The 24,961-nt window shown below is 60.4% G+C and overlaps 1 protein-coding gene across 1 annotated transcript in view; it reads right to left on the bottom strand.

Moving 5' to 3' along the window:
- The window catches only part of INTS3 (integrator complex subunit 3), a 37,176-nt gene extending 12,731 nt beyond the window's left edge, over window positions 1-24,445 (bottom strand). The window contains exons 1-15 of the mRNA XM_068662773.1: window positions 23,756-24,445; window positions 22,154-22,237; window positions 21,118-21,201; window positions 16,372-16,485; window positions 16,063-16,147; window positions 14,453-14,519; window positions 10,876-11,020; window positions 9,879-10,008; window positions 6,711-6,808; window positions 5,745-5,936; window positions 4,726-4,813; window positions 4,121-4,200; window positions 2,095-2,186; window positions 1,158-1,264; window positions 250-369 (exon numbers count right to left, since the gene is read on the bottom strand). Of these exons, the coding sequence (XP_068518874.1) occupies window positions 250-369; window positions 1,158-1,264; window positions 2,095-2,186; window positions 4,121-4,200; window positions 4,726-4,813; window positions 5,745-5,936; window positions 6,711-6,808; window positions 9,879-10,008; window positions 10,876-11,020; window positions 14,453-14,519; window positions 16,063-16,147; window positions 16,372-16,485; window positions 21,118-21,201; window positions 22,154-22,237; window positions 23,756-23,854 (1,585 nt within the window). The 5' untranslated portion in view covers window positions 23,855-24,445. The remainder of the gene's footprint in view (window positions 1-249; window positions 370-1,157; window positions 1,265-2,094; window positions 2,187-4,120; window positions 4,201-4,725; window positions 4,814-5,744; window positions 5,937-6,710; window positions 6,809-9,878; window positions 10,009-10,875; window positions 11,021-14,452; window positions 14,520-16,062; window positions 16,148-16,371; window positions 16,486-21,117; window positions 21,202-22,153; window positions 22,238-23,755) is intronic.
- Between the last annotated feature and the right edge of the window lie 516 nt (window positions 24,446-24,961).

Raw genomic sequence — 24,961 nt, 5'->3', positions numbered from 1 at the left:
CAGCCTCAGAGCCAGGCAGCAGGAGAGCATCGGGCTGAGCATCTCCTGCAGATGGAAGCCTGGGTGTTGAAAATTGGGTCTGCCTGGAGTGCAGTGATCCCTGCTGCTCATGGAAAGGGGCTTTGAGGCACTGTGCTTGCAGCTGGGGGACCTCCCAACATGAAGGGGACCTGTGGCGGAGCGCTGGCTGCCACTGCCCCGACACCAAGGTGCCGGGAGTGTTGGTGCCCGGCTGGCTGCACCCCTCACCTTTGCTGTTCAAATCCTCTTCATCGTCACTAAAGGCGGCCTCGGCGTTGTCATAGCAACTGTCATCTTTGTCTGACATGTGATTGTCCATCTCCATGGAAACGGGTTCCTCAATTTTGACTGAGGGAACAAATGCAAAAGGGGTGAGAGCAGAAGCGAGGTTACGGCGGCTCCCGGCACAGCCCCGGGGCAGGACAAGCTCTGCTCGTGAGTCACCACAACCAGGCTCTGGCTACAGCTGAGTGCTCTGCACAGGGGAAGAGAGATCCTGGGCGAGTGACAGGCCCTGGGAAACTCACGTTGGGGCACAGGACTCCCCGTGACTCCATTTCACCATCCCCACTCGGGGTAAAGCGCGGCAGCACCAGGGCATTCTCCACGCGAGCTGCCCAGCTCCCTTCCTGCTCCATCCCTCGCCCCAGCCAGCAGCAGAGCCCAAGGCCCTGAGCAAAGCCACAGCTCGGGGAGCTCCACGAGGCCGTGGGGCTCGGGGCAGCAGGGTTTGCTGCTGGGATGGGTTCCTTCTGCCAATTCAGCTGGTGCAACGGCAAGGACAGGCTCCCAGGCACAGCCCTTCAGCGGATATGGCCGAGCAGCTGCACTCTCCTGGTAAATTCAGGTTGGAAACGCTTGCTCTTTGTTTAACCTAATTAAGGTTAATCAATTAGCCTACAGAGACGAAAGGCTAAGCACCCCCCATGGAACAGAGTGAGAAACAGGGAGCGAGCGGCTTTACCGTGCCACGGGGCTGGGATGAGGGGAGCTCACGGCCACCCAAAAACGCAGGCACCCAGAGCTCTCATCATCTCCCTGGGGCCCGGCTCTGACCTCCTGGAGGCAGCTCTCGCTGTGGGACCGCTGGGGGAAGCCCTGCTGCAGCCTCCCCCTGCCACCCACCCGCTCCCTACCTTCGATGGGGGGCGAGGGCGAACTGCAGAACTCCGGGAATTTCTCCCTCAGCATGGCTCGCAGCTCCTTGTCCAGCTTGGGGTTGTCGAAGAGAGGGGCCAAGTGGCTGTGTTGGGGGGGGGCAGGAAGGGAATAGGGTGAGAAACAGCTGGGATGCAGCCCCAGCTTCCCTACGGAGCTGGAAACCCAAAGCAAGACCTACCAGACCCTCCAGCCACTGCACGGTCCTTAAAGCCCTTCCCTTCCCCAGTTCCTGGCAGTCCCCCAAGGGCCACCCTCCTTCCACAGCTCCATTTGGCAGCTTGCAACCAGCCCCAAAGCTGTGCTGGGCTCTGCAAAGCCTCCTGCCCCAACCCTGCCCCTCTGGATGCTGAGAATGAGCCCCGAATGCTTCCAGAGTGCAATGAGCCAGGGATGAGCCTTCATCTGGGCCCTGCTGAGCTGCTCCCCGCTGCACGTGCCGGAGGATTTCCTCCCTTCTGTCTGGGCTCTGACTCGTCCTACACACCACAGCCTGCACGGTGCCACCTTCCCTCCTGCACAGCAGCCGGGGGGCCCTCGCTTTGCCACCACCGAGACCCGTGTCACCAACAGACACACGGGAAGGGGAGAAGAGGCCTCACCAGGATGGGAACGTGGTGATGAGCAGTTATCTGCAGGCTGGAGCACCACCAGCAAGGCTGCTCAGCTCGGCGACCAGGAAGGCTGAATGGCTGCAGCATTTCTAACAGCCCCAACCCCTTGGCTCAAGGGACTGCTCTCAGGACAAGCCCCAGCACCACAACGACAGAACTAAGGCTTATTCCACGGGTTGTGTGCAATACAAATGCCTCCTGCAGGGACTGGGGTTCATTTTGACTAGGCTGGTGAGACCGGGGCCCTGGAAGGCTGCTGCACAGCAGCTCTCTGGATGGAGCAGAATTCAGGATGCCTTACGCCAGGACTCGCTTCTCCACGATGTGGGTGAGGGAGTTGAACACGCCTTGCCGCACGTGAGCCTCCAGCGGGGGGTAGAAGTTGGGAATGATCTGAAAGCAAGAGAAAGACCACATCAGTGCCACCAGCCCTTCCCCGACACAGCCGGGACCAGCCAAGGTCCGTTGCCCAAAATCTTGGGCCAAACCCCTGCTGCTCTTGACCAAAAGGGGCACCAGGAGAGCTCTGTGAGTGCGGCATCTCGGGGATGGAGCACAGAGGGAGGACCACCCCGTATCTCTGGTTCCTTACCCCACAGGACCAGCCTGCACATCATCCCCCAGGGATGAGAAATCTCCCGAGGCAGCACCCGGGCAGTTGAGAGGCTCCAGGGCTTGCCAGAGCCATGCTCCAAGCAGCAGCGAGCGCTGCAGGCGCAGGGTGGGTAGGAGACAGACACCCCAAGCAACATTCAGCCCTGTCCACACGCAGTCCTCTGCTTCTGGCGAGAGGAAGACAACTCCTCCCTGCAATCTGGGTCATCCCGGGAACCTTCCACCCAGATCAGATCCTCTGCCAGAAGGCAGCAGTCGCTTTTGGCCGCGGGCAGCCCCGGGATGGGAGCGCAGCGAGCGGTGCTGAGCGCGAGGGAGGGAAGTGATGCAACGAGCGGCTCCTCCAGCGCTCACACCACAGAAAGACCCCGCTTCCAAGAACTCCATCAGCCCTCCCCGGGACCAAATTACTGGAAGCAGCCCTCTTGGCACCGCTGCCCCCAGCGCTGAGGGGCACAGCCCGCTCTGTAGCTGCTGCCCAAGCAGGGCCTTGCTTTGAAAGGGAGGTGATGGGTCTGACTGGGGAACATGGCAAACAGATTCTGTTTACCCCCAGGGGACCTCACTGGGCCAAGCACTTCATTAGGTACCAAAGGGAACAATTCAGAAGCCTTTTTCCTCCTAATGCTCATCCTTCTGGAAGGGTTTATGTGCAGAGATGGGAAGTCTTAGACGGGTTCCCACAGTGGCATTCCCATTAATGAATGACACATGGGCCTGGGGCTCAGCGCTCCAGAAACAGCCCTGGATTTACCAATAGACCACACGGACTCACAGAAGCCCCTGGTGGCTGGTTTGAAGAGGCAAATCGTTTAGCTGAGCGTCCGCAGCAGCGTGCCTGACTATGGTCTTGGCAGATCAGTCAGGGAAAAATCCCTCCGTAATTTAGCATAGGTAAGGGGAGGTTAAAAGGGCTCTCTCGGGCTGCCGGCAGATTCCGAGCTGCTCCGCGGGCTGTTTCGCAATCGAGAGGCACAGTGCAAAACCAGATGATGCACTGAGGAATGCAGGAAAAGAAAAAAAAGGAAGGGGGGAACAGCTTTTTTTTGTTTGTTTGTTTCTGTGAAGTGAGATGACACTGTTTGGCAGCTCAATTATCGCTGGCTTTAGGGATTGCTGAAATGCCCTCACTGCGGGGTGCAGCGGCCTTTGCGCCAGGAACTCCCTGGGGAGTGAAGACATCTGCCTTGCTGGTGCCTGCCCTGTGGGACTGTCCAGCACAGACCGAGGGGCAGCTCACGGGGAGCAGGCTGTGCAGCCAGCCAGTTTCAGCACAGGAGGGAAGGCACCGACCTACCCCAACGCATTCGAGCACCAGCGATGGGCAGCGGGGACGGCTCAGAGGAGAGCACGGCTGCAATCCCGAAGGGAGCAGCTCCTGCCCAGCACACTTCCACTCCTGTGCACCAGAAGCAAGCAGATGAGGCTAAACCAAGCCCCAGGGGCTGGCACAGTGACCAGCTCTCTCAGCTCTCTTTGGAGCGTGACTTCTGCTCAGCTGGGTGGTTTAGGCAGGGAGGAGATGGCCCTCGGGGCTCCCTTCCTCCTCACCATCCTCTCTTCACGCTGGACAGGAGTCCCTGTCCCACTGGTGGCAGAGGGACCACGTGGACCCTGCTCTCAAAGCCACCACCACTCAACCCTGGTCACGCAACTCATTTGGTGACCCAGGGAACTCCCCTGGGAGCGAGGGGGTGGGGGGGGGGGCTCACCCGGCACATGAAATCCAGCAGCGTGGCGGTGATGGCAGGGTGAGGCTTCATGGAGTGGTGCATCACGAGAATGGCAGGCTCTGGAAGGAGAGAGCAGGCAGCACCGTGCTGAGAGCCCCAAAATACCAACACCCTCCTCTCCCCCCCACCCTGCTGCCCCTCCAGTGCAGAGGGAACCCCCTTCTTTTGGCTCCTCTGCACCCCTGCCCTCATCCAGCTCCTAAATAACATCTGGGCTTCAAGCAGCAGGCACAAAGCAGGTTCCCTGCGGGCAGCAGCAGGGCTCTGCCGGTCCCCACTCCCGTGCCCCAAGCCTGGGGACAGCCCTGCAGCCAGGCACGCAGGGAGGGACACGCTGGGGCTGGCCACGGGCCTCGGGGAAGAGGCTTGCTGCTGCCACGTGGCAAAAGCCACAAGTAAAAGGGGCTCCAACAGAGCAGCTCCCCTGCAAGCTGCCAGACCCCGGGAGCTCAGGGCAGGGGAGGGAACTGATGCTCTTTGGAGATAATCTGCTGGGCTTTCCCCACCAGATCCCACTGTCTCCACCAGCTCCAGAAGCCTTTAACCCCTTCTTTGACCCCGTTCAGGGATGGGTTCCCAGGTACCTATATTCATGATGCTGTCCTTCTCGGGGTTGAAGAAGAGCCAGTCATAGAATAGGGCCAGTTTGGCATTCGAAGCAGCAACGTTGGACTACAGAAAGAAAAAAAAAAAGTCAATCAGTGAGTGCTGAGCACCGGTCTCTGCACACCCAACGTGCCGGGCCCTGCTGCTGCACGAGGAGGGGCAGCGATGCTCTCCCCGCCACCAGCACAAGGCAGGGCTGGCTCCAGCTCCCCTGGGCTCCTGCTGCTGCTCTGGGTGGGTTTTCAGAGCAGGGGGGAAATTCCTGAAGAAATCTGCCTGCTCTGAAGGCAGCTCCAGCCAGAATAAGCAGAGCAGCAGTGGGCAAGGCAGCCCCGAGACTGAGAGACACCAGCCATGTGCTCTGCGCGGCTACAACCTGCAGTGGTGCTGGACTGGACTCCATATCTCGTTTGGCCTTATCTGCCACGCGTTCATGGGCACAGCAGCAGCCTCCTCTCCAGCTTCTGCTGCACAGTGCAGTGCTGGGAGGGATAAGGAACTGCCTGGGAGGAGGGAGCAGGGGTGATCGAGGCTGTAAGGAGGCCTCGGGCTCCGTGTGCTCTCACATCCTGCTTTAACCGTAGAGGCCTCCAAGATTTGTCCAGGCACAAAAGCAAAGTGCGTGACAAGCTAGAAGTGAGACGGTGAAGTTCATGCTGGGAAAGCCGATCCCAAAGGCTCCACCATGCAGCAGAGCCAGGACTGGAATGCAGAGCCCAGAACAAAGACCGACGTCCTAATTGCTGCTCTGCAACTCTCCCCCAGCCCGGCCAGCAAAGCCTAACCCCAATCTCCCCGGCAGCTTTCAGCATCAGCAGGTTACCCTCCCCGTGCGGGGAAGGGATCCCACGCAGTTCCCTGACCCATTCTCAGGCCTGGCTGGAGGTTGGGAACAATTTACTTGGGAATAATTTACAGATTAGTGCTGGAAGAACGTGCTCCCCGAGCTGCTGGATGGCAGGAGGAGCCGAGGGTGCCCCTGGCCCGCAGGACTCACCGTGCAGGTGGTGAGCAGCCACCCGATGATGGCCCAGCGCGGGAGGATGTCGGAGCTGAGCACCTCGTTGGAGGGGTGGACCACGCCGCAGATGTAGCGTATGAGGTCGCAGCGCAGGGACTGGCTGTCGGGGGTGGACAGGTACTGCCGCTGAAACCAGTCCTGGTACCGCTTCTGCTGGCCGAACCGCACCTGGAGGGGAAGGGGGAGCCACGGGTTTTGCTCAGAGCTCGGGGAAAGGTTAGAAAAAACCACCAAAACCACCACCGGGCTCATCTGCCCTCCTGCAAGCTGCCTCTTTTGGCAGGCTCCCCTTCACGCCCTGCTTCCCCACCAGCCCCACGTTGGCAGAGAGCTGGAGGAAGCAAAGGGGCCATTGTGCAGCGTGCCTCCAGCCGAGCGGACGGGACCACACGCCCCGCGCACAGCACGCGGCGCAGCCTGGAGAGGGGGGAGCAGCCCTGCCTGGCGTGCGAGCACAGATAAGGGTTAACCCCCGTGCTGTCGCAGCGCAGCTCCTGGCCTCTCTGGAACAGCGCTGCTGTTGTCAGAGCCCTGATAACCCACCGCATCGCAGCCATTCAGAGAAAGCGCTCGCCTTGGAAAGCGGCCAGCCAGGAGCAATGTTCCCCTGCAAAGCCGTTTTGTGCCTTTTAATGAATAGCAGGGATGTCTCGGGCCCAGCTACATCAGCTCCTGCTGGGCAGTCTTTCCTCCTCTCGTTGCCATTAGATGCCAGAAGCTAAGAACACTTGCACCAGCCCCGGACAGCCCTTTCCTTTTAGCTGCTTGCACCGTTTCACCCCGTAGAAACCTTCCCTGCTGAACCGTGGCAGCAGCAGGCGTGGGTGTGCTGCTCCCTTGTCCCCACGTGGGCACGGGGCTGGTGCAAGGTGGACCCGTTAGGGATGAGCGCCCTCCTCCCCCGTGCTGGCACAGGACCCCGAGCGAATGCAAGGGACTCACCCGCGAGGTCATGAAGAGCAGCTTGGTCTCCATGTCGGGGGTGAGGCGACACGCCAGGAATTTGCGAGAAGTCCTCGACTGGAGGAGCTGCAGGACACCTGGGGAGAGACAGACGGGGCTCAGCGTCTGCACAGAGCCACGGATGGCACCGAACAGGATCTGCGTGGGGCTTTACCAACGTCCTCAGTGGGTTCAGGTCAGAGCGTTAAGCTCTATTTCCCTATGGCCACAAGCATTGGAAAGAGATCATGATTTTGGCTTGAAAGATCTGCTAAAACATCTGTCCAGGGATCAGTGGGGACATCAGGGACCAGAAGGCAGGGGTAAGGTCTGGGTGAGGAAGCCCAGACACCAAGGTGCAGGCTATAACCACCACAGCACATCTCCCATATCTTGCCAGGAGGCACAAAGATGACCTTAGACTTGTCCCTGCCACTCGTCCCAGCCCAGCCGACGGTTTCAGATGGAGCAGTTGGCACCAAAAAGCAGGGTTGGCATAAAAGAGCCCACATCCAGGGCTCTACCAGGATCGAAGTCCAGCTCCTCCCCTGGCGTAAAGGCACCCAGATGTGAAGATGAAGACCAGACATAAGAAAAAAAACAACCCGTGCGTAAAGAACAGAGGGGAGGAAAGCAGAAGGGGAGGCTGCAAGAGCCACTCATCATTCCCGGGCAGCTGGAAGAGGAGGAATTTATGACCTGAGCAGAGAGGCTCTGCTGCCGCTCGACAAGACCTGAAGGATTTACAAGGCCGCCAGCTCCGCCGCAGACAGGCGGGCGCCGGGGATGCTGCAGGCAGGAGGTGCGCTTCGCCCTCCCCGTTTGGGGGCTTTCGCCGTGCCATGGAGCAAGGTCGCACCTGGGGGATGGCTGGGGGGAAGCTTCGGAGCAGGGAGCACGGCTGGAAGCTCCTGCAGAGCTCAGAGAAAGGCTGGAGCGAGCTGCACAGCCACAGGAACACCTCGCCGGTGAAAAGCTCCCGGCACAACGTCCCTCGGAGGGACGGATCCTGAACCTGGAGCTCGGTGCTGCTGGGCTCGAGCCCCAGCCATGGGAGCAAAGAATTCAGCGAGCCTGGCTTGGATCAGAGCAGCATGGAGCTGAGCGTGTGTGCCGGCGGCTGCTGGGGCTGACAGCCACCTCGCAGAGCAATTACGGCAGGCTCTCAGCAGGCGGCAAGAGGGCAAAGAATAAGTCCTATGAAAAAGGCCAACTGCGGGGGAATTATTTTGGGGAGCAGGCTCCGAAGCACGAGCCAGACACAGGCGTTGTCTCGGCTTTATGGATCATGCCCGGGCGTTGTCTCACCTTTGTGCATCATCGGGCAATGCCCCCGGCTGCTGGTGGTGGTGTGAAACAGGGGAAAAACAGAACCACGGGAGAAAGGGCAAAAGCCGTGGGGAATTTGCTGCTTGTCAGCAGAAAATGAGTCAGGAGCACCGACATCGGTTAGCGAATATTTTGCTGGGTCATTAGCGTGGCCAGAACTGCACCAAAAAATCAGGAAACAGCCCTGATGAGTGCCCTGGACAGATGAGATTCTGCTCAAAGCCCCCCGAACCGGCTGCGGGGTCCTCTGCAGGATGGGGAGAAAAAGCCCAGGGGCTGCTGCTGTGCACACCCAGGAAGAGCTTGCTTCTCCCCGCCGCACCCAGGGCTGCAAGGCCACGGGTAAAACACCACTGCTCCGCAGCAGGAACTGCACGGGGACACGCTCAGCAGCACAAGCACTGCCCAGGCGTTGTCTCACCTTTGTGCATCGTCGGGCAATGCCACGGGCTGGTGGTGGTGGTGCTAAACAGGAGAAAAACAGAACCGCAGGAGAAAGGGCAAAAGCCGCAGGGAGTTTGCTGCTTGTCAGCAGAGAACGAGTCGGGAGCACCGATGTCAGGGATCGCTTTTTTGCAGGGTCGTTTGGTTAAAACTGCAGCAAACCAGGAAAATCACCCCGACCGCTGCCCCTACCAGCATGGGGAGGGAGAGAAGCCACAGGGATGCTTGTTAGATGCCCCAGGATGCTCCAAAAGCATGAGCAGGTACACAGATCCAGACAGAACTGGGAATGCTTCTAATAGAAAGGCTTCTGTTAGAAGAGGCAGGGCTGAGCCTCCCTTAGGGCAGGACCAGGTCCCCTCTGCCTCCACGAGCCAGCTCCGACACCCAGAGAGGAAAACTCGGTCCCTGCAGCCCTTCAGCTGGCAAACCTCAGCAGAGACCGGCCGTGACAGGAGAGGTTCTGGAGATGGAGAAGAAGCCAGAGATCGCAGAGCTTAAGGAGCATTTAATCAAATGATGCGCTGCGAGTTTCCCTGAGCATAATCTGAGATCTTTAAAGTGACGCTAACACGGCCCCTGAGAGGAGAGCAGGCACTGGGGGGTGGGGAAAGAACACTTTAAAGCCCCGTTTCCAAAGGCTCCCTCGAATTGCTGCAGACAGATAATGATGTGACAGCCCCTAGTGAAGTGAATAATTTATAGCAATAAAAATTATAAATGTAACACTCTCTCCATCACATCTATTTTAACCCAGACTACGCAGAGTGCTTCACAGCTGCGCGTTTGACACACCAAGAGTGGAAAGCTACTGGGAGAAATGAAAACCCATTTAGAAAGTGTCAGCTGCTGCATCTTCTGGGTGTCTTGGTTCCTTGAGGTCTCTTCTGGAGAGTCTGAAGAACTCAGACACTCTATATCTCTGGCCTTCTGCTTATAAATCAGGTGATTAAAAACACGAATTGTGGTGATGGAAGCGTGAAGTCCAGAACCGGCAATACGATTCCATGACTGTTGTGGCCCAGCTGCGTTTACGTCCCCCTCAAACCACCCGTTCCTCAAAGCCCCCTGCAGCCAGTGGCAGGCTGCCTTTGGAGGCATCTCCTCCTAGTCAGCAGCGAGAGAAGCTCTGCAAACAGCCACGTGGGGCCTGACACCGACGGAGGTGGGATCACACGGGGTAATTATAGAGCAGAGCGTGCAGGGAGAGCTAAGAGAGCATCTGGGAAGAGCCCCCACGCCCAGCGTGTTTTGCTTTGTGACGGACTGACAGCGGCGTCAGCAGCCTGCCAAAGGCACACGGGGTGGCTCGGGGCCACTGGGGACACAGCAGGGGCTGTTCCCTGCCCGTGGGCAGGGCAGGATGGATCTGGCCACCCCTTTGGCCCTGCCTACCTGTGAACTGCGCGCTGAGGACCTGCGGGTTGTGGATGATGTCCTTCCAGAGCTGCTCAAACTCCGGTATCCTCGCGACGTTCTGCAGGAGCCGCACGAGGTCACGGCCGACCATGAAGCAGTCCATGAACTGGGGAAAAAAGAGGAAAAAGTCTCACCGGGTGTTTACCTGCTCCCAAGCAGGGGGAAGGCGCTGGGGGGAGGAGGGGAAGGGAGGAACAGTCAGTCCTTCAACCTTACCGCCGGCTCCAGATGATTCACTCTTTGCACAATATCTACACTCCTGCCCCTGGCAGCCTGCCCCTCTTTTGAAGTTAGTAGGTTCTGAGAGGCAGGGTGACAGGCGGGAAGGTCAACGGCTATTTTAAAATGTTCCCTCTCTTGCAAAGCAAACAATCAGCCCATAAATCTGACATTTTGTCTCCAGGACCGCAGCCAGTCTCTGAAGCTTGGTCCTTCTTGCCCAGCACGGAGCAAGGGGAGAGCGGGCAGCGCGTGGGATGGGAGCAGCGGGGACCTCACAGCCCGCAGGGTGAGGATGCTGAGCCCAAAGATGCCAGCCAGCACCTGGTGCTGGTGGCTTCTCCTGCACAGGATGGCCTAAGAGTGGCCCGGGGCTGGCTATCACGTTCTCCACCAGCCTGTGGGGCTACCAGCTGCCTCCCTAAGGGAGGAGCTGATATTCCTGCGGCTATTTTAAGCTGAGACTACCACCGAGGCACCACAGCAGCAGCAAGGGAACGGTTTCAAACCTTGTGGCCTGAATAGAACAGGCTGGAACGAGGCAGCCTACTCAAAATGGTTCAAAAGCTGTTCACAGCCTGCGGTGGGAACAAACCAGGCACCGGTGCCAGCAGGGTGCACGCTGGGGTGACCCCAAGGAGCCAGCTTTTCCTACACAAGCAGGGCACGAGGAGCACAGGCAGCGCCATGCAGGCAGGCACAGCCACCCCAGGGAGCCAGGCTTCCCCTCCCAGCCGTCCCCCAGTTCACTCACCCGTTCACGGAGGAGGGAGATGCAGAAATCCACCTCCTTCTGGCGGAGCACCTGGAGCTGAGATGTTCCGTGGTGGTCCACGATGAGCCGCAGGTAGGTGTACACCGCCATGGCTATCAAGATGCTGCTTTTCAGTACCCACTCTCTGCCAAAGGAAGGAAAAAAAACATTTTTAGCCACATCTTAGAGGGAACCACAACAAGAAATTACATACAGAGAGACTGAGGCCAGAAGAAACCAAGCACTGAGGAAAGGAGCAAGGGCAGGGACTCCAGCCCGGAGAACATTCACCCACCGACTGTTTGCCCTCCACAACCACCTCCGTGCCAGCTCTTGCTGCATTTCAGGCCACCCCTTCCTCCCCCATGGAGGGTCCCATCACAGTCTGCCGGCCGGGGGCTCAGACCCAAGCTCTGTGGCAGGGTGGCAGACACACACACAGGAGCTGCTGGGTTGGATTTCCAGGGCCACAGAGGTGCTCAGAGCCACAAAAAGCAGAGCTATTCGCAACTGCAAACGATAACGTGCTCAGGGTGAGCACAGGGAGCAGCTCCACGAACAGACTCGGCCTCGACGCTAGCACTGCCTGCCACAGGAGCATCTCCTCCCGTCTCTGCAGCCATCCAGCACCGAGCAAGACACAAGGCAGCAGGACAAGCACAAAGGATCTTCCCTCATGGACATGGCTTCACGCTGCCTGCCTCAACGGGCTGCTCACGAAGCAGGTGCCTCGCACGTAGCTGAGGCACGTGGCACTGCCGAGTGGAAAGCCACCCCTTGTGCTGCCTGAGGGCAGTGACAGCATGGCAGCAGGGATGCAAAGAAATCAGCACTTGTCCCTTTTCCTTGGCCAGAGCAGCGCGTGCAGCTCGGGGGCGGATGAAGAGCTGCTGCTGCCCCATCTCAACCACCCAGCAGCACGGCGGGCAGAAGGAAAAGCACAGCGGCGACTATGGGGATGCTGAAATGACAAAAGGAGAGAGCTGGGGATGAGGAGATGTGCTGATTTGTGAGAGGACGGATCTAGCTACGTAGAGAAGGTCTGGAAACCGCACCAGGACAAAGCACAGCACGGGAATCCATCCCCCTCGGAGCAGGACAGAGGTGAGAGGATGCGGCGAGCCTCGCCAGCAGCACGAGTGCCCACAGGCACGGTCATGCTCTGCTTCTACACCCTCGGAGGGCCAGGCAGCTCACCGAGCAGTGCTCCGATGGCTTTCTGCGAGCAGATTTGTTTCCCAGTTGTATGGGCGGGTGCCACAGCCCTGCTCCCGTGGCAGAGCGCGGCCGCGAGCGCCCTGCCCGCTGGGTGTGCCGCGTTCTCACCCTCCCTTATCTAACTGCAACAATAAATACTCTCGGTCCGTAAAAACGACCGAGTCAGCCTGGCTGTTCACGCTGGATGCCAAGAACGGGCGGCCAGGCCGGCTCGGTGCCTCCTGCGTGATGGAGAACCCGCAGCATCTCCCGGCTCAGCCGGCCGTAAATCAGAGCCCCGCAGAAGTGGCACCGCTGCGCGCGGCAGCTGCAAACGCCACCGCCACCTGAAGAGACACCAGCCCGGTGGCAAATGAGTCAGCTGCCCTAAATCACCGGGGGGGAGCCCGAGAAGACGTGACAAGTGCTTGCTTTCCCAGGCTCTTCTCGCTGCAGCGAGCTGGCTGCGAGGAGCTGATTAATTAGGCGGCTGGGCGGCGTGGCCGGGCGGCGCAGCGCGAGGTTACGTCTAGGGAGGATGTGGGAGTAATTAAGGCCGGGATCCCGGGGGCTGTCAGGTCAGCATCTCCCCGTTTTCCCAATGAGAGCCGCGCTGATAAGAAAAATGCTGTCAAAGGGGGGGGTCAGAAGCCACCCACAGCCCCAGGATTCATCGATCGAGCAGGCAGAGATGAAAACGCTTGGGGGAAGCGCTGCGCAGCCGTTAGCAGCGAAATTATCGGCTGGCTTCCGAGAGGGAGTGGAGTGGCCTCCCCTCCAGTGCTTGAACAGCAGCTTTGTTGTTACTGCTTTTAATTAAACCAAGCACTCAACACTCCGAACGTGGCATCAGCTCTTCACATGCGTGGCTTTAATTAAAGCTCTGCCTTTCTCCCTGATCAAAGGGCGTAAATCCCCGCGGAGAGCTGCAGGTTCTCCCCTGGGCTCGCTCTCAGGTCTCAGCTCTCCTCGTGCGGGGTTTCTGAGCTGCTGCGGGATGTTCCCCGGACACTCCAGCAGCACCTTCAGCAGGGACTGAGCCTTTTCCTTCCACATCTGCTCCTATCAGGCTCCTTCAGTGACCGAACTCAGCGAATATTTGGTGTGCTGGGCTGTCTCCTGCAGACCCGAGGCCAGATGTGGACTCGAATCACCAGCAAGGAGCTGTTTCTCCCGCAGTCCAGCTGTTTGCAGTTACTTGTTTGCAAGGCAAGAGCTGTAACGTGCTTTGGCCAGACAAGCAGAGCTTCGGGGATGTTCCGAGGCGCGGACTGGCAGCAGCGAGCAGCACAGCGCACGGCGAGACCACGTTACCAGCGGGGAAAGCTTGGAAGCAGCTGGGAATGGAAGAGCTGAGCTTAGCACGAAGGGAGCCGGGGAAATGCTGCCAAGGAGCAAAGGTCAGAGAAGCCCAGAGATCTCGGAGGGTCTCTCCACGGTTCCTACAGCGAGCCCGTGCAGCAGGGCACTAGATGGCACTCACGGCAGCGCGCATCGGCACAGCTAATCCCGGAGACAAATCACCAGGACTGTTAGCCGTGGCCAAATAAATGCTTTAACAACTTGATTGTTAACCACAGTAATAAGCGATTTGAGGAGAATCGCTGCTATTATAGACAGCGCTTGGTGAAAAGCTATAGGCTATTTAAAAATAATGACTCTGCCCGGTTGAGGGCTGCAGCTAGGAATTCTGCTTATCATCAATTAGCGGCTGCTTTGCCAACAAAGGACAATGCTGAACCCACAGGACAATACTTCCCAGATGGCTCGTCCCCAACAAATTAAAGTTGCAGCCCCGACGAAGCAGGAGCTGTTTAAACACAGGAAGCTTTTTGGGCAATTAACTCTGTCCTACTCCTGCGAAAGGAACACCTCCCCCGCAGCTCAGGAAACGCAGGAAGAAAATATTCCTGGGATGCTGCTCGGGGGCCACGCGTGCTCCTCCGAACGCCGGGTGCTGCCGTGGCACTGCCCAGGTGCTGCACGCTGCGGCACAGCCGTGTCCTCCTGCAACACCTGCGGGAGGCTGCGGGACAGCCACCAGCCCGGGCAGAGCATCCTACCTACCGTGGCACGCGGCCCCTCTCCAAATCCTGTGTAGGTTTGCTCCCACGCACAGCCCTTTGAGAGCGAGGGCTTCATGGCACAGCCAGCAATGTGCTTGGTGACACATCAAGGGAACGCAGGGGTATTCTGCACAGAAAACCCCATCAACGCAGTCCCACTTGAGCTGGTGCTGCAAGTGCTGCTCCCAAACCTGCCTCTCGTGCACGGGGCAGGATGACAAACCCTCCTGGCGGGCAGTTGAGGCGCGCTCTCAGCCACGGCCGCCGCTCTCCTGATGGCACCAGCCTCTGCCACTGCCTCCCGAGCTCCGTACCTTTGCTCCGTCAGGATCTCCAGAACGTTCTCGGCCAGCCAGATATTCTTCGCAGTCACATCCCCGCCTGGAAGTGGGAAAACCATACGGGAGAGAAAAAACAGTCGGATTAACGGTGTGGTTCTGCTGCCGCATTCAGCTGGACCACCGACGGCTTCAGACCCCGCACCCCCAGCCAGGGGAAGCTAATTAAGGGCTCTGGAGCACATCCTGCTGTCTGCTCCTGCTCTGCCTGCTGCACACGCTTGGCTGTTCCGAGATGTGCTGATAGCATGGTTAGAAGGGCAGCAGACTGGTTTTCTGTTAGGGGATCAGGGGGTCTGTACTGCAATCCCGCAGAAGAACTGGAATATGGAGCCAGTGATTATTCTTTCTGGAAAGCAGAGGAGAAGCCAGAAAGGGGCGAGATTCAGTAGCTGGGAAAAACAAACCCAAACAAAAACACATTCCCAGCTGCTGAGCCTGCAACGGGGACACGGCATCTGCAAAGAACACCCGAGCTCTCCAGCGAAGGCCAGGTGTCAAAGCAGAGTCTCGCCCTCTCAGCGGGGCCCTTCGGCACGAGGCTGGAGCCCGTGGCCAAAGCCACGAGGAGCCGAGGGCCTCCTGCGGCAGGGGCACGGCGAACTGCTGTAGCAGGCAGGCCAAAACAATGGGGTCACAACAATTAAGGCATCATAAATGCGGTGAGAATTGAGGCGGCGGCGGCCTTCCAGAACTGTGGGGGCCCTGAACGGGGAGGTGTAAGCAAGGGGAAACAAGGGATGCCTTCGCCGATGGGTTTTTAAATGCTCTGTTTACACTGCGACAACAGGGCCAGGACAGCTTGGCTCCCGCTCAGGACTCTGTCCCCTCCCTCCCCGTTCTTCCTCCCCTGAAGAGCAGACCTAGCAATTTCCAATCCAGGCCGCCCAGCCCCGCGTCACGGGCGCGCACAAGAAAAACACAATGTCAGGTTTTATGGTGGGACGTTAATTCCCCCGCCGTGGCCAGCACCAGGGCTGAGCAGGGAACACGGAAGAGGCACCGTTCCTGTGAATCCGGAAAGGCGTGTGTGCACGCACGAGTGTGGGGTGCTCACACCAGGCCCGCTGGGATCCTGCTGTGGGCTTCCAGACGGGCAGCCCCAGCTCCTTGTGACAGCTCCTGCCTTCACACCACATCTCTGATGGCTCACACAGCTCTTGCCATCGCCCAGGTCAGAGCAGGGAGCAGGGATGATCCCGGTGCTCGCGTGCAGCATGACGAGGGTGAAAGCTGGCAGCAGCAGGAACTAATTTGGTTCCTGTTCCAGCATTTGCCAGAAGCCTCCTGGCTCGCTCTCTGATTCACTCCTCGTAGAGGCCGTTGGGAGCAACAGACTCGTGAGGGTTTGTCCTCTGCCCCATCCTTCCTGGAGAGATTTCCTCACCAGACAGGTTGGGGCAGGCTGAGCGCCTGCCAGCGAGCTCTGCTCCTGCCTGCCCTGGGTCCTGCGACGCGCGGAGCCTGTCGGGACCTGGCCGTGCAGCAACCTGGGCTCTGGATCCGATTCCACCACGCGCCCTGCTGCGTGCCCAGCCTGCTGGCACGAGCAGCTCAGATCCTGCTGCCTGCAGCACGGAACCCACCTGCGATCTGCTTCATGAAGGTCATGCAGACGCCGTCCGCGCCGAGCACGCCGCTCTTCACCAGCTCCCGCAGCAGCCACACCAGCTGGACAGGGGGGAGAGGTGAGCGCAGGTCCTGCCAGACCCTCCCACGCCACCTCCCCACAACACCCGGGGTGCCCCTGTGGCAAACGCCACCACCCCAATTTCCCTTCCACGACGTGGAGCAGAGGAGCTTGTCCCCAAGCCCCCCCGGCTCCTGTGCCCTCTGCTCGTCCTCTGCCAGGCTGGCAGCAGGAGGGGGGCTCTGGGGCTCTGCTCTCTCCTCACCTGGGTCCGACACGTGTCCTGCAGCTTCAGGTACTTCTCCATGAGGATCTGGTTGATCTTGTTGAGGACAATGTTCATGCCATCTCGGCTCACCAGCGCCAAGTCCCGGTAGCACTGCAGCAGAGAACGGCAGGAGATGCTTACAGATAAAGGAGCACGATGGAAAACATACCGTTGGTGTTTTTTTTTTAAATCAAAACCTGATTAGATAACAGCAAATAAATTAAATCTCAGGGAAGGAGGAACATCAAGGCAGGCAGGCTCCGTGGGGTGACCTGAATCAGCATCCCAGGGCCAGGCCAGGCCGAGCCATTAATCCTCCAGGGCATCACAAATGCCAGCTGGACGCGCTGGGTTCAGCCCCGGGAGCCAAAGGTTTCGCACTCCAGCACAGACACCGTGGGGTGGCTCAGAACAACCTCCCCCATCCCCTCATCCCAGCCCTCCCCGGGCTCTGCCACAGCTCCGGAGAGACCAATACCAGAGAGGAGAGACAGCCACCGGTCCTTGGGAAGGATCAATGAATAAACAGCCCCCATCCAGATAGGGGGAGGAAGGACCTTATCGGCCAGCAGCCAGGAAAAATGCTGGCCAGAGAGCAAAGGTGCTGGCTCTCCCTTCCCCTCGGCTCAGGGCAGCAGGGGGTGGAGGGCGCCGAGGAAGTAATTTGCTAAGGAGGGCTGAATGAATGTTAATTTGCGCCGGTAAATGTCATGATATTCCAGAGAGCAGGGGTCTGCTCCCTGCATCCTCCTTTAGAGTTAATGAGGCCTCAAAAGATCCCTTTGATGAGGCTCCCCATGCTCAGGCTCTCTCCCTGCCTTTCTCATAGAGCACTGCTGACAAATAGAAACAAAACTACAGCAACAACACAACAAATCAGAACCCGAGAGGTGAAGTCTTTTTGGGACCTCCAATTGCTTTTGAAATGCTAAACGGGTACCCGCAAAGCAGAGCCAGACTCGGTGTCTCCACGCAGGCTGCTACCTGGCCAGGATCAGGCTTCTCCTTTGGAGGAGCAGCACATCCATCAGGGAAAATGCCTGCGAGGAGGCAGCCCGGGACACAGCCAGCCCGGGATGCCAATTCCCCCGAGGTCTGCCCAGACTCAAGGTTTTTCCTCCGTTGTTTGGAAAATGCCAGCGCTGTCAGGCCCCTGCCCTGCCTGCATCCTCCTCCTCTGCGGGCTCAGGGTGACCACCCATTGCTCCTCACCCATCTCTCACGGGCAGGTTTGTTTCTGTACCCCGAGGAGCAGCAGGGAGGTGAAAGCTTCTCACCTTAGCAGCTTTTCTCGGCACTCAGGAGCTTCTGCTGCGTTCCTGGAGCTCCTTTTCTGAGTGACACACCTGCCCTTTGCATTTCTGGTGGCTGTGCAGGAGGTTCAGTGCCCAATTCTGCATTTGAAGCCACTTCCAGGTCCTCTGACACAGCTCAGAGCACGGATTAGCTCCCGATGGGCTGGGCTGACCCTGGCAGGCTGCAGCGAGCAGCCAGGAGAGAGGCTGCAGGGAACTCACTTCGGTGTCAGTCCCAGGAGAAGGGCATCACCACCCCGGCACCCACAGAGGTTTGGCAGCTCTTCCTTCACCTTGCTCGCTGCCAACTTCCCCAAAACGCCAAACACGGCAGAAAACCACAACACAGCCCACACAAAGGACGCTCCTGACACAACCAGAGGAGCACAAATCCCCTTTCACCAGCCTCACAGCCCTGTCACCTCCCTGCTTGCTCACACAGCCCCGACCGGACCCCTGCATAAACAGCCTCGGGCACCAGGATGGCAGCGAGGACCCAAAGGTGCTCAGAGAAAAATCCTCAGGGCTGCCGAGGGGGCGGGGAGGGGACCTGAAGTTCTTGCTTATTGCCAAGGCTGCAGACGATCCATCGCCTCCTCCCCGCTCCTGGCAGATCGGAGCCGCCGCTCGCACAGGCCATTTAATTAACAGGAAGGAGCAAATGATAAATGTTTGCTTAAAATGAGGGACTGGGGGGGGAGGGAAGAAAACAGGCACGGAGTGGAGGAGAGACCCCCCCCAGCAGGCAGACGGCTGCCGGAGGAGATGTCGGGAGCTGTCGGGGAGGGCTCCGTGCCCTCTGATCCTGCAGCCCGGCGTTAATTAAAGCGAGGGGTGGCAGGCGGAGGAGGGCGAAGTGACACACCAGGGGCTGTCACCGGGTGCTGGGAGGTGGCCAGGCGGCCCTCCTTGCAGCTGGGGGAGCTCAGCACGGCTCAGCTCCCCCAGGGCAACGAGGGGGGAGGAAGAAGAGGAGGAGGAGGAGAGCTGCGTGCCCACCACCAGGGCTGGCCGCTGCTTCTTCACCCCATCGGCGAGTTCCTGGGGCAGCTTCAGCCCCCTCCCGAGAAGGGAGATGCTGTAACCAACCCCCTGGGAGGAAACGGTGGCGCCTGCACCTCCAAACACCAGCAGGAGCAGCTGGGGGACGGCACGGCCACGGGGCCAGCTGAGCCCCAGCAGCACCCAGGCACCTGATAAGGAGCGCAAGATGCCCGAGCAGATGGCAGGAGATGCCTCTGCAGGCGTGCTGGGGCTGCAGCACTCACCGCACAGCCAGGGCCACGAGCACACGAGTACCCTTGAACATAAACACAGCTCGCTGCAGCAGTCTTGACTTTTTTTTCTCCCTGGGCAAACCAACAGGCTCGGGAGGAAAGTGAAGCCTGCAGGGGTTGTGCTTGATTCAGGGCAGCACCACTTCCACCGCATCCTGCTGGGATTTGGTGCCCCCCGAGGCTGGGAATCCTCCCCCAGGACCAGAGGTGCGGAGGCTGCTGCAGACGACCAGGGCTGGCTGCACTGCACGCCCAGGACCTGCAGCAGGTCTTTGCTGGAGGATGGCCGCAGCTCTGCCCGTGGTGTGATGATTTCAGAGCTCTCTCAGGAGTCCCGCAAGGTGCCCTGGCTGTTAACCCCTCTTGGTAGGCACGGGAGCGAAGGCAAGGAGAAAATCACCCCCGAAGCCCAGCAGAAAATCACCGCCGGGCTTCCTGTCCCTGCCGTCTGGACACAGGGCAGGTGGCAACAGCAGATGACATCAGAGCCCAGCAGATCCAATTACTCCCTGAGAAAAAAGGGCCGCGCTCCCCAGAGCAGATCTGACAAGAGCAGGAGGACAGGAGGAGCAGCCACGTCTCATTACCCCAGTGCGCGGGTGCCTGCCAGCAGCTGGGACACGCGGAGCCAGACAGCTCGCCCCCTGCCAGAGGAAATTGCAGAGGGGAAACCACTGGAGAGGCTCTGCTCTGCCCCTCGCAGTGTGACTGCCACGCAGACTGAGCGCTGGAGCTCACTGGAGTCACTGTGCCTCGGCTTCCCCTGCCCCACGCACCCTGCACTACCTGCGCGCAGCTCTTGGGGTCCGGGTGCTCCCCACCAGCTGCGGCCCTGGAGGAGAGAAGAGCATTTCATTTGGTGGCTCCTGTGCCACAGCTGCTCAGAAAGGAGCTGAGTCCAACATCTGATGTCCGGAGCACGAGGCAGAGTCAGGCTGGAGCCGAAGGACAGCAGGGCAGGGGCTGCGCGAGCAGGCTTCAAGGAGGCAGAGTGAAACAGCCAGAAGGGAACCCGACCTGCACCAGCACTGGGAGCAGCCGGGGCTAAAGACTGCCAGGAGAAGCGTGCTTTGCTTTCGAGCTGTGATTTCTGGGGAGCAGAGCTGGAAATTCAGCACCCAGCAGCGCTGAGACAGCCACACGTTCCGGGAACTGACCTGGACCCACGGCTTCAGCAGGGAGAGCTCTGCCCTCGCAGCAGAGATTAAATCAGGAGAGGATATTGCATGAGTCACCTTCGGTCCAGCACAGCGCCAGGGCTCAGAGCACATCCCTGACGGCACGGCACGCCGCTGTGCTCGCTGCAAACGCTGCCTTCCTGCTTTGAGTCCACTTCAACCCTCCCCAGCTCTGCTCAACACCTGCTTGCTGAAACACATCCAAACGAGGACCCCCCGGGCACCTCTTGCCACGCGCAGCCCTTCCAGCAGGGCTTTTGGTTCTCCTTTGGGCTGCTACAGCCAGCTCTGGTTCCTCCAACAGAGCAGCGATCCCAGCTCCCCCCCCGAGCTCCCCCACCCAGCAGCAACGCTGCCCAACCCGTGTCTGAGGCCTTCAAAACACAAAGCATCCATCTTCACGGAGGTAACTAACAGCAGGTGTAGAATCACAGCGTAGAACAGCATCAAAAAGTTACTTAAAAATTAAACCTGGTCTGTGAAATTAATAGAAGCCAGCTGCTGACATGCAGTTTTCTCTAGGAATTGGTCGTGTTTCTTCTCCTCGAGAGCCTAAGCCATTATTTCTGTAGGCATCTGCACCCAGCCCCCAGCACACCAATCTGTTCTGGGCCTCCAAAGGCAAGGCAGAAGCCGGGAAAGGGTTTATGGTTTCTCGAAGACTCAGTGCTCGCCTCCCACAACGAGAAACAATTAATTCTAGGGCTGTGAAAGCAGCCAGCCAAGCTCCCTTCCCTGGTGGCAGCGTCTGCATTCCCCCAGCAGCTGCTGCTGCAGCGCCTGCGCCACGTGGACGCAACGAAACCAGAAATGGTCCAAGCAGAGTCATTGCCCCGCTACAATAAACAGGGCTCAGCGCTGAGGACCGCAGCCAGGCGCCTGCTGGTGTCTGCACGAGACCAGAAACTTCCCCAGGAGCACCTCTGCACATCCCAGGCTGCCTGGAAAGCAAAAACCCCTCGGGAAGAAGCCCGCGGCGGGCGCGTGCCTTACCTTCTGCGCCTGAGCCGGTTCGGTCAAGACCAGAGTGAAGAGGCCCAGGCAGATCTCCTCGTGCTGGGAGGTGCCTTTGCAGATCTGCGAGAGAAAAAGCAGGCGCTGCCTGTGAGCGGGCCGGGGGACGGCAGAGGAAAGGGACAAAGGGACACAAAGTGCACGAGGTCTCCCCAGCACCGGTGAGGCTCACGCACAGAGAGCCTCCCGGGGCTCCTGGTGGCACCATTTGAACAAAACGCCCCAAATCCTGCAGGTCAGGAGCCCGGCAGGAGCCCTGAGCCCTCTCCTGCTGCTGGGGACCCGCAGGGGTCTCCTTCCAGCCCCCTACAGCCCCCGTCTGTCCTCATGGGGCATTTCACGAGCTTCCAAGCCTTGGGTGCAGCCTGAGCCGCCAGCTTTTTCCCCATTAAGGGGAGGCAACGTTTTCCTGCAGATTCCAAGAGCCCAAGGTGTTCTTGGGGGGGAAAAAACACAACTAACAAGTCTGGGAGCCCGTTAAGATGTCACACGGCAGTTCTCCTTATACGGTAACGTCTGCAGCCTGCTGGCAAGTATTTTAAGGCCACGCCGAGTTGGAAATAAATGCTCCATCCCTCAGCAGAGGGACTGAACCTGCCCTTTCCAGCAGGCTGGAGCCCGGCTGTTCGGAGGCCAAGAAAAAGCTGACCTGAGCGGTGCAGGAGGACAAAAATACACGAGAAATAACAGCACCAGGAGCACGTGCGCAGTGCTCCGGGCTGGCAGGGACGCGCTCAGCGGGAGCTGCACCCGGCTCAGCCTCCAAATATGCTGCCAGGCGGGGTGAGAGTGCCCCTGCTTTGTAATTTCACCCCAATAGCTCTGAGAATCCTCGAGAGGATGAGAATGGGGAGAAGGCAGCAGGCTCCATCCCCCAGGCTCTGATCTCCTGCCTGCTCTCTGTGCTTGCCCCCCAGGCGATGTGTGAGGGCACAGCACCCCCCGAGCCGTTCCTCCAGGCAGGACCTCTCGGGAGGTGACACTCAGGAGGTGACACTCAGGAGGTGACACTCACGTGAGCGTTGAGGGCGTCGTTGGCCTCCCTCTCCGACAGCCCGCTGGTCAGCGACGTGACGATGCCCACGCACCTCTCCAGCCTCTGAAACACACGAGAGCCAACGTCAGGGCCAGGCCCGAAACCCAGCGATGGGAATTCTTGGGAATTCTTCTGTCATTTCGACACGAAGCCAAGGCCCGGGCTGATTTCTAGGAGCTCCCTCCAAGCAGCAGCCCCGGGGCTCTGCCAGGCCCCTCGGTGCCACTCAGCAGCCTGGAAACCTTCTGCTGGGGCTGCTCGACGCCCTGGAGAGTTCTGGCTGAGAACGAGGAGCAGTTGTGGATGTTTCCAGGCATGCAGCCCTGGTCGTGAAGCGGTGGGAGGCCACCCCAACACGTGTCAGTGTGACAGGGACAGTGCAGGTGTGACTTTTGGAGGAGCTCGTGGCAATATCTGCTCCACTCGAGAGATCGGAGTTGGTTTTAGCAGGGCTTTTGCAAAAAAAAAAAACAGGTTCCCAGGTGGTTATTTCTCCATGGGCATCTCTTGATTAAAATGCCAGCCCAGCACGCAGATTTGGGGCCTGATTAGCAGATCTGGGGCCTGATTAGCAGATTGGGGGCCTGATTAACCACTCTGCACATCAAAGGGGCTGCGGAGAAGTCGCTATGAGGCAGGGCTCAGCGGCTGTGCAGCCTGAGAGCAGAGCTGATCGAGGTTTCCACGAGCTGCAGCCCTCACAGGGGGCTGCCAGACAGACGCACCCAACCCGCAGCCCCTGCCACCGATGGTGTGTCCTCAAGATGTCCCCAAGATGTCCCTGAGCTGTCCCCGAGCAGCCCGGTTCCTTCGAGCCCTCGGCACACGCAGCCCCACGCGGCTCCTCCCGTGCTCCTCGTCCCATCCGTTGGGGTTTTACCCCGAGAAACAACCCCGTGGTGCTGCGTCCATCGGCGCTGCCTCACTCAGGAGCACAAACGATGCCCAAAGTCGTTTTTTGGTGCTGGGCTTTTTGCTGGAAGCGTGGCTTTGATGCAGGGCAGGGGCAGGACCAAGAACTCCCTGGAAACCCCCTGGTTCTGCCCACAGCACCCACGGGGGCAGCCCCTGACCCTGCTGGGAGGGCTCCACACAGCCCCAGCCGGGCCCCAAAGCACACATGGGGCCCGTTGAGCACTTTGGGACCGAGCCGTTCCCATCACCCCCCCGTTTTTTGTCCTCAAACCCAAATCCTGCAGGATTTTTCCCCAATCCGTGCTGCTTTGAGGGCTTCGCACCCTCTGCGTCCCACCACACAACCGGCCCCTCCGCACCCCCGGCTGCTGGGGGGGGGGACACAAGGGCCCCGTGGGGCCTTTAGGGTCGGTCCCGGGGCTCCCCCCAAGCACCAGGGGTGAAGCAGAGATGCAAGGGGGGGGGGCGCAGGGCTCCTGGGGGGGCTCCTGGGTAGCCCCCAGCCCCTGCCCAGCTTTACACTGCAGGAAGGGAACCCCGGGGGGGGGCTGAGAACACAGGGCCGGTGTGTGTGTGGGGTGCTGGGTGTGGGGGGGTGCTGGGGGTGCCCCCTGCCCGCCCCTTGCCCCCCCCCCCAAGCCCCCCCCCCCGCCCCCAGCCACCTACCTCCTCCAACTCATCCTTGGCATCCAGAAGAGTGGAAACCAGCAACTTCCCTCCTCCTCCTCCTCCTGCCGCTCCCCCCTTCCCCTTCTGCAGCTCCATGGCTGCCGGGGGGGGGCCCCTAACTGGGGGGGGTCCCTACCGGTTTTTTTTTTGGGGGGGGGGGTCTCGGGGTGGGGGGGGGGCTCACCCTCCAGCAGCAGCCCCCCCTTCAGCCCCCCACGCACAGCCCCGCGGTGCCCCCGCCCTGCCCCTCCTCACCAGGGGGTGGTTTTTTTGTTTTTTTGTTATTTTTTTTTTGAGGGGGGGGCGCTGAGGGCGAAACCCCCCCCGGGAGCCCCCCCCCAAGCTCCTGCACGGGAGGGGGGGGCGGCGACGAACCGGGAGGGGGGGGGGGAACACGGGGTGAGGAGGGGGGGGGGGGGCGCACACACCGGGGGGCTGCTCTTCGACCAGGCCTCGGCCCCCCCCCTGCGGGCTGTGGGGGCACCGGGGGGGCACCGGGAGGCACCGGGGGGGCGCGGGGCGGAGGCTCCCGGTGAGCCCCGAAGGGACGAGGTGGGGAAGGGGCCGGGGGGGGGGTTGCGGCTGCCGCCGGGCAGGGCCCGATCGCGGCCGGGGGGGGTCCGGGAGCGGGGGGAGGGCGGCGGCTCCGCGCCCCCCGCCCAGCGCCGCCGGCCGGAAGTCACCGGGAGAGGGCCGGGAGGGCCCGGCCGGAAGAGGAAGCGGCCGCCGCCGGAAGCGCCCGCCCCTTGGGGCTCGTGTGGGCCAATGGAAATGGAGAGCGGGGTTTGAGTGACAGCGCGGGGAGGAGGGGAGAAGGGGCGGGGCCGCGCGCGGACGGGCGGCCAATGGGGAGCAGGGGGCGGGGCCGGGCCGCGCGGGAGCCACGCCCACTGCCGGGGGGCGCCGCGGGGGGGGGGGGGGCGGGGACGGGACCCCCGGGACCCCCCCGGGACCCCCAAACCCAACCCAGGGCGGGCACGGACGGGACCCCCCGATACCCTCCGGACCCCCCCGGGACCCACAACCCCCCCTGACACCTCCGGGCCCCCCCAGGACCCCCAAACCCCCCCGGGACCCCCCCAGGGCGGGCACAGCCGGGACCCCCGGGACCCCCCCGGGACCTCCCAGCCACCCTCGGGACCCCCCCCCCCATGGACACCCCCTCCAGGCCATCAGCACCCCACATCCCCCCCCCCCAGACCC

This window comes from Anas acuta, chromosome 28 (genome assembly GCF_963932015.1).
Source record: "Anas acuta chromosome 28, bAnaAcu1.1, whole genome shotgun sequence".
NCBI classification, from domain to species: Eukaryota; Metazoa; Chordata; class Aves; order Anseriformes; family Anatidae; genus Anas; species Anas acuta.
Note: the sequence above shows the minus strand (reverse complement) of the source record. Positions and strands in the feature narration are given on the sequence as shown.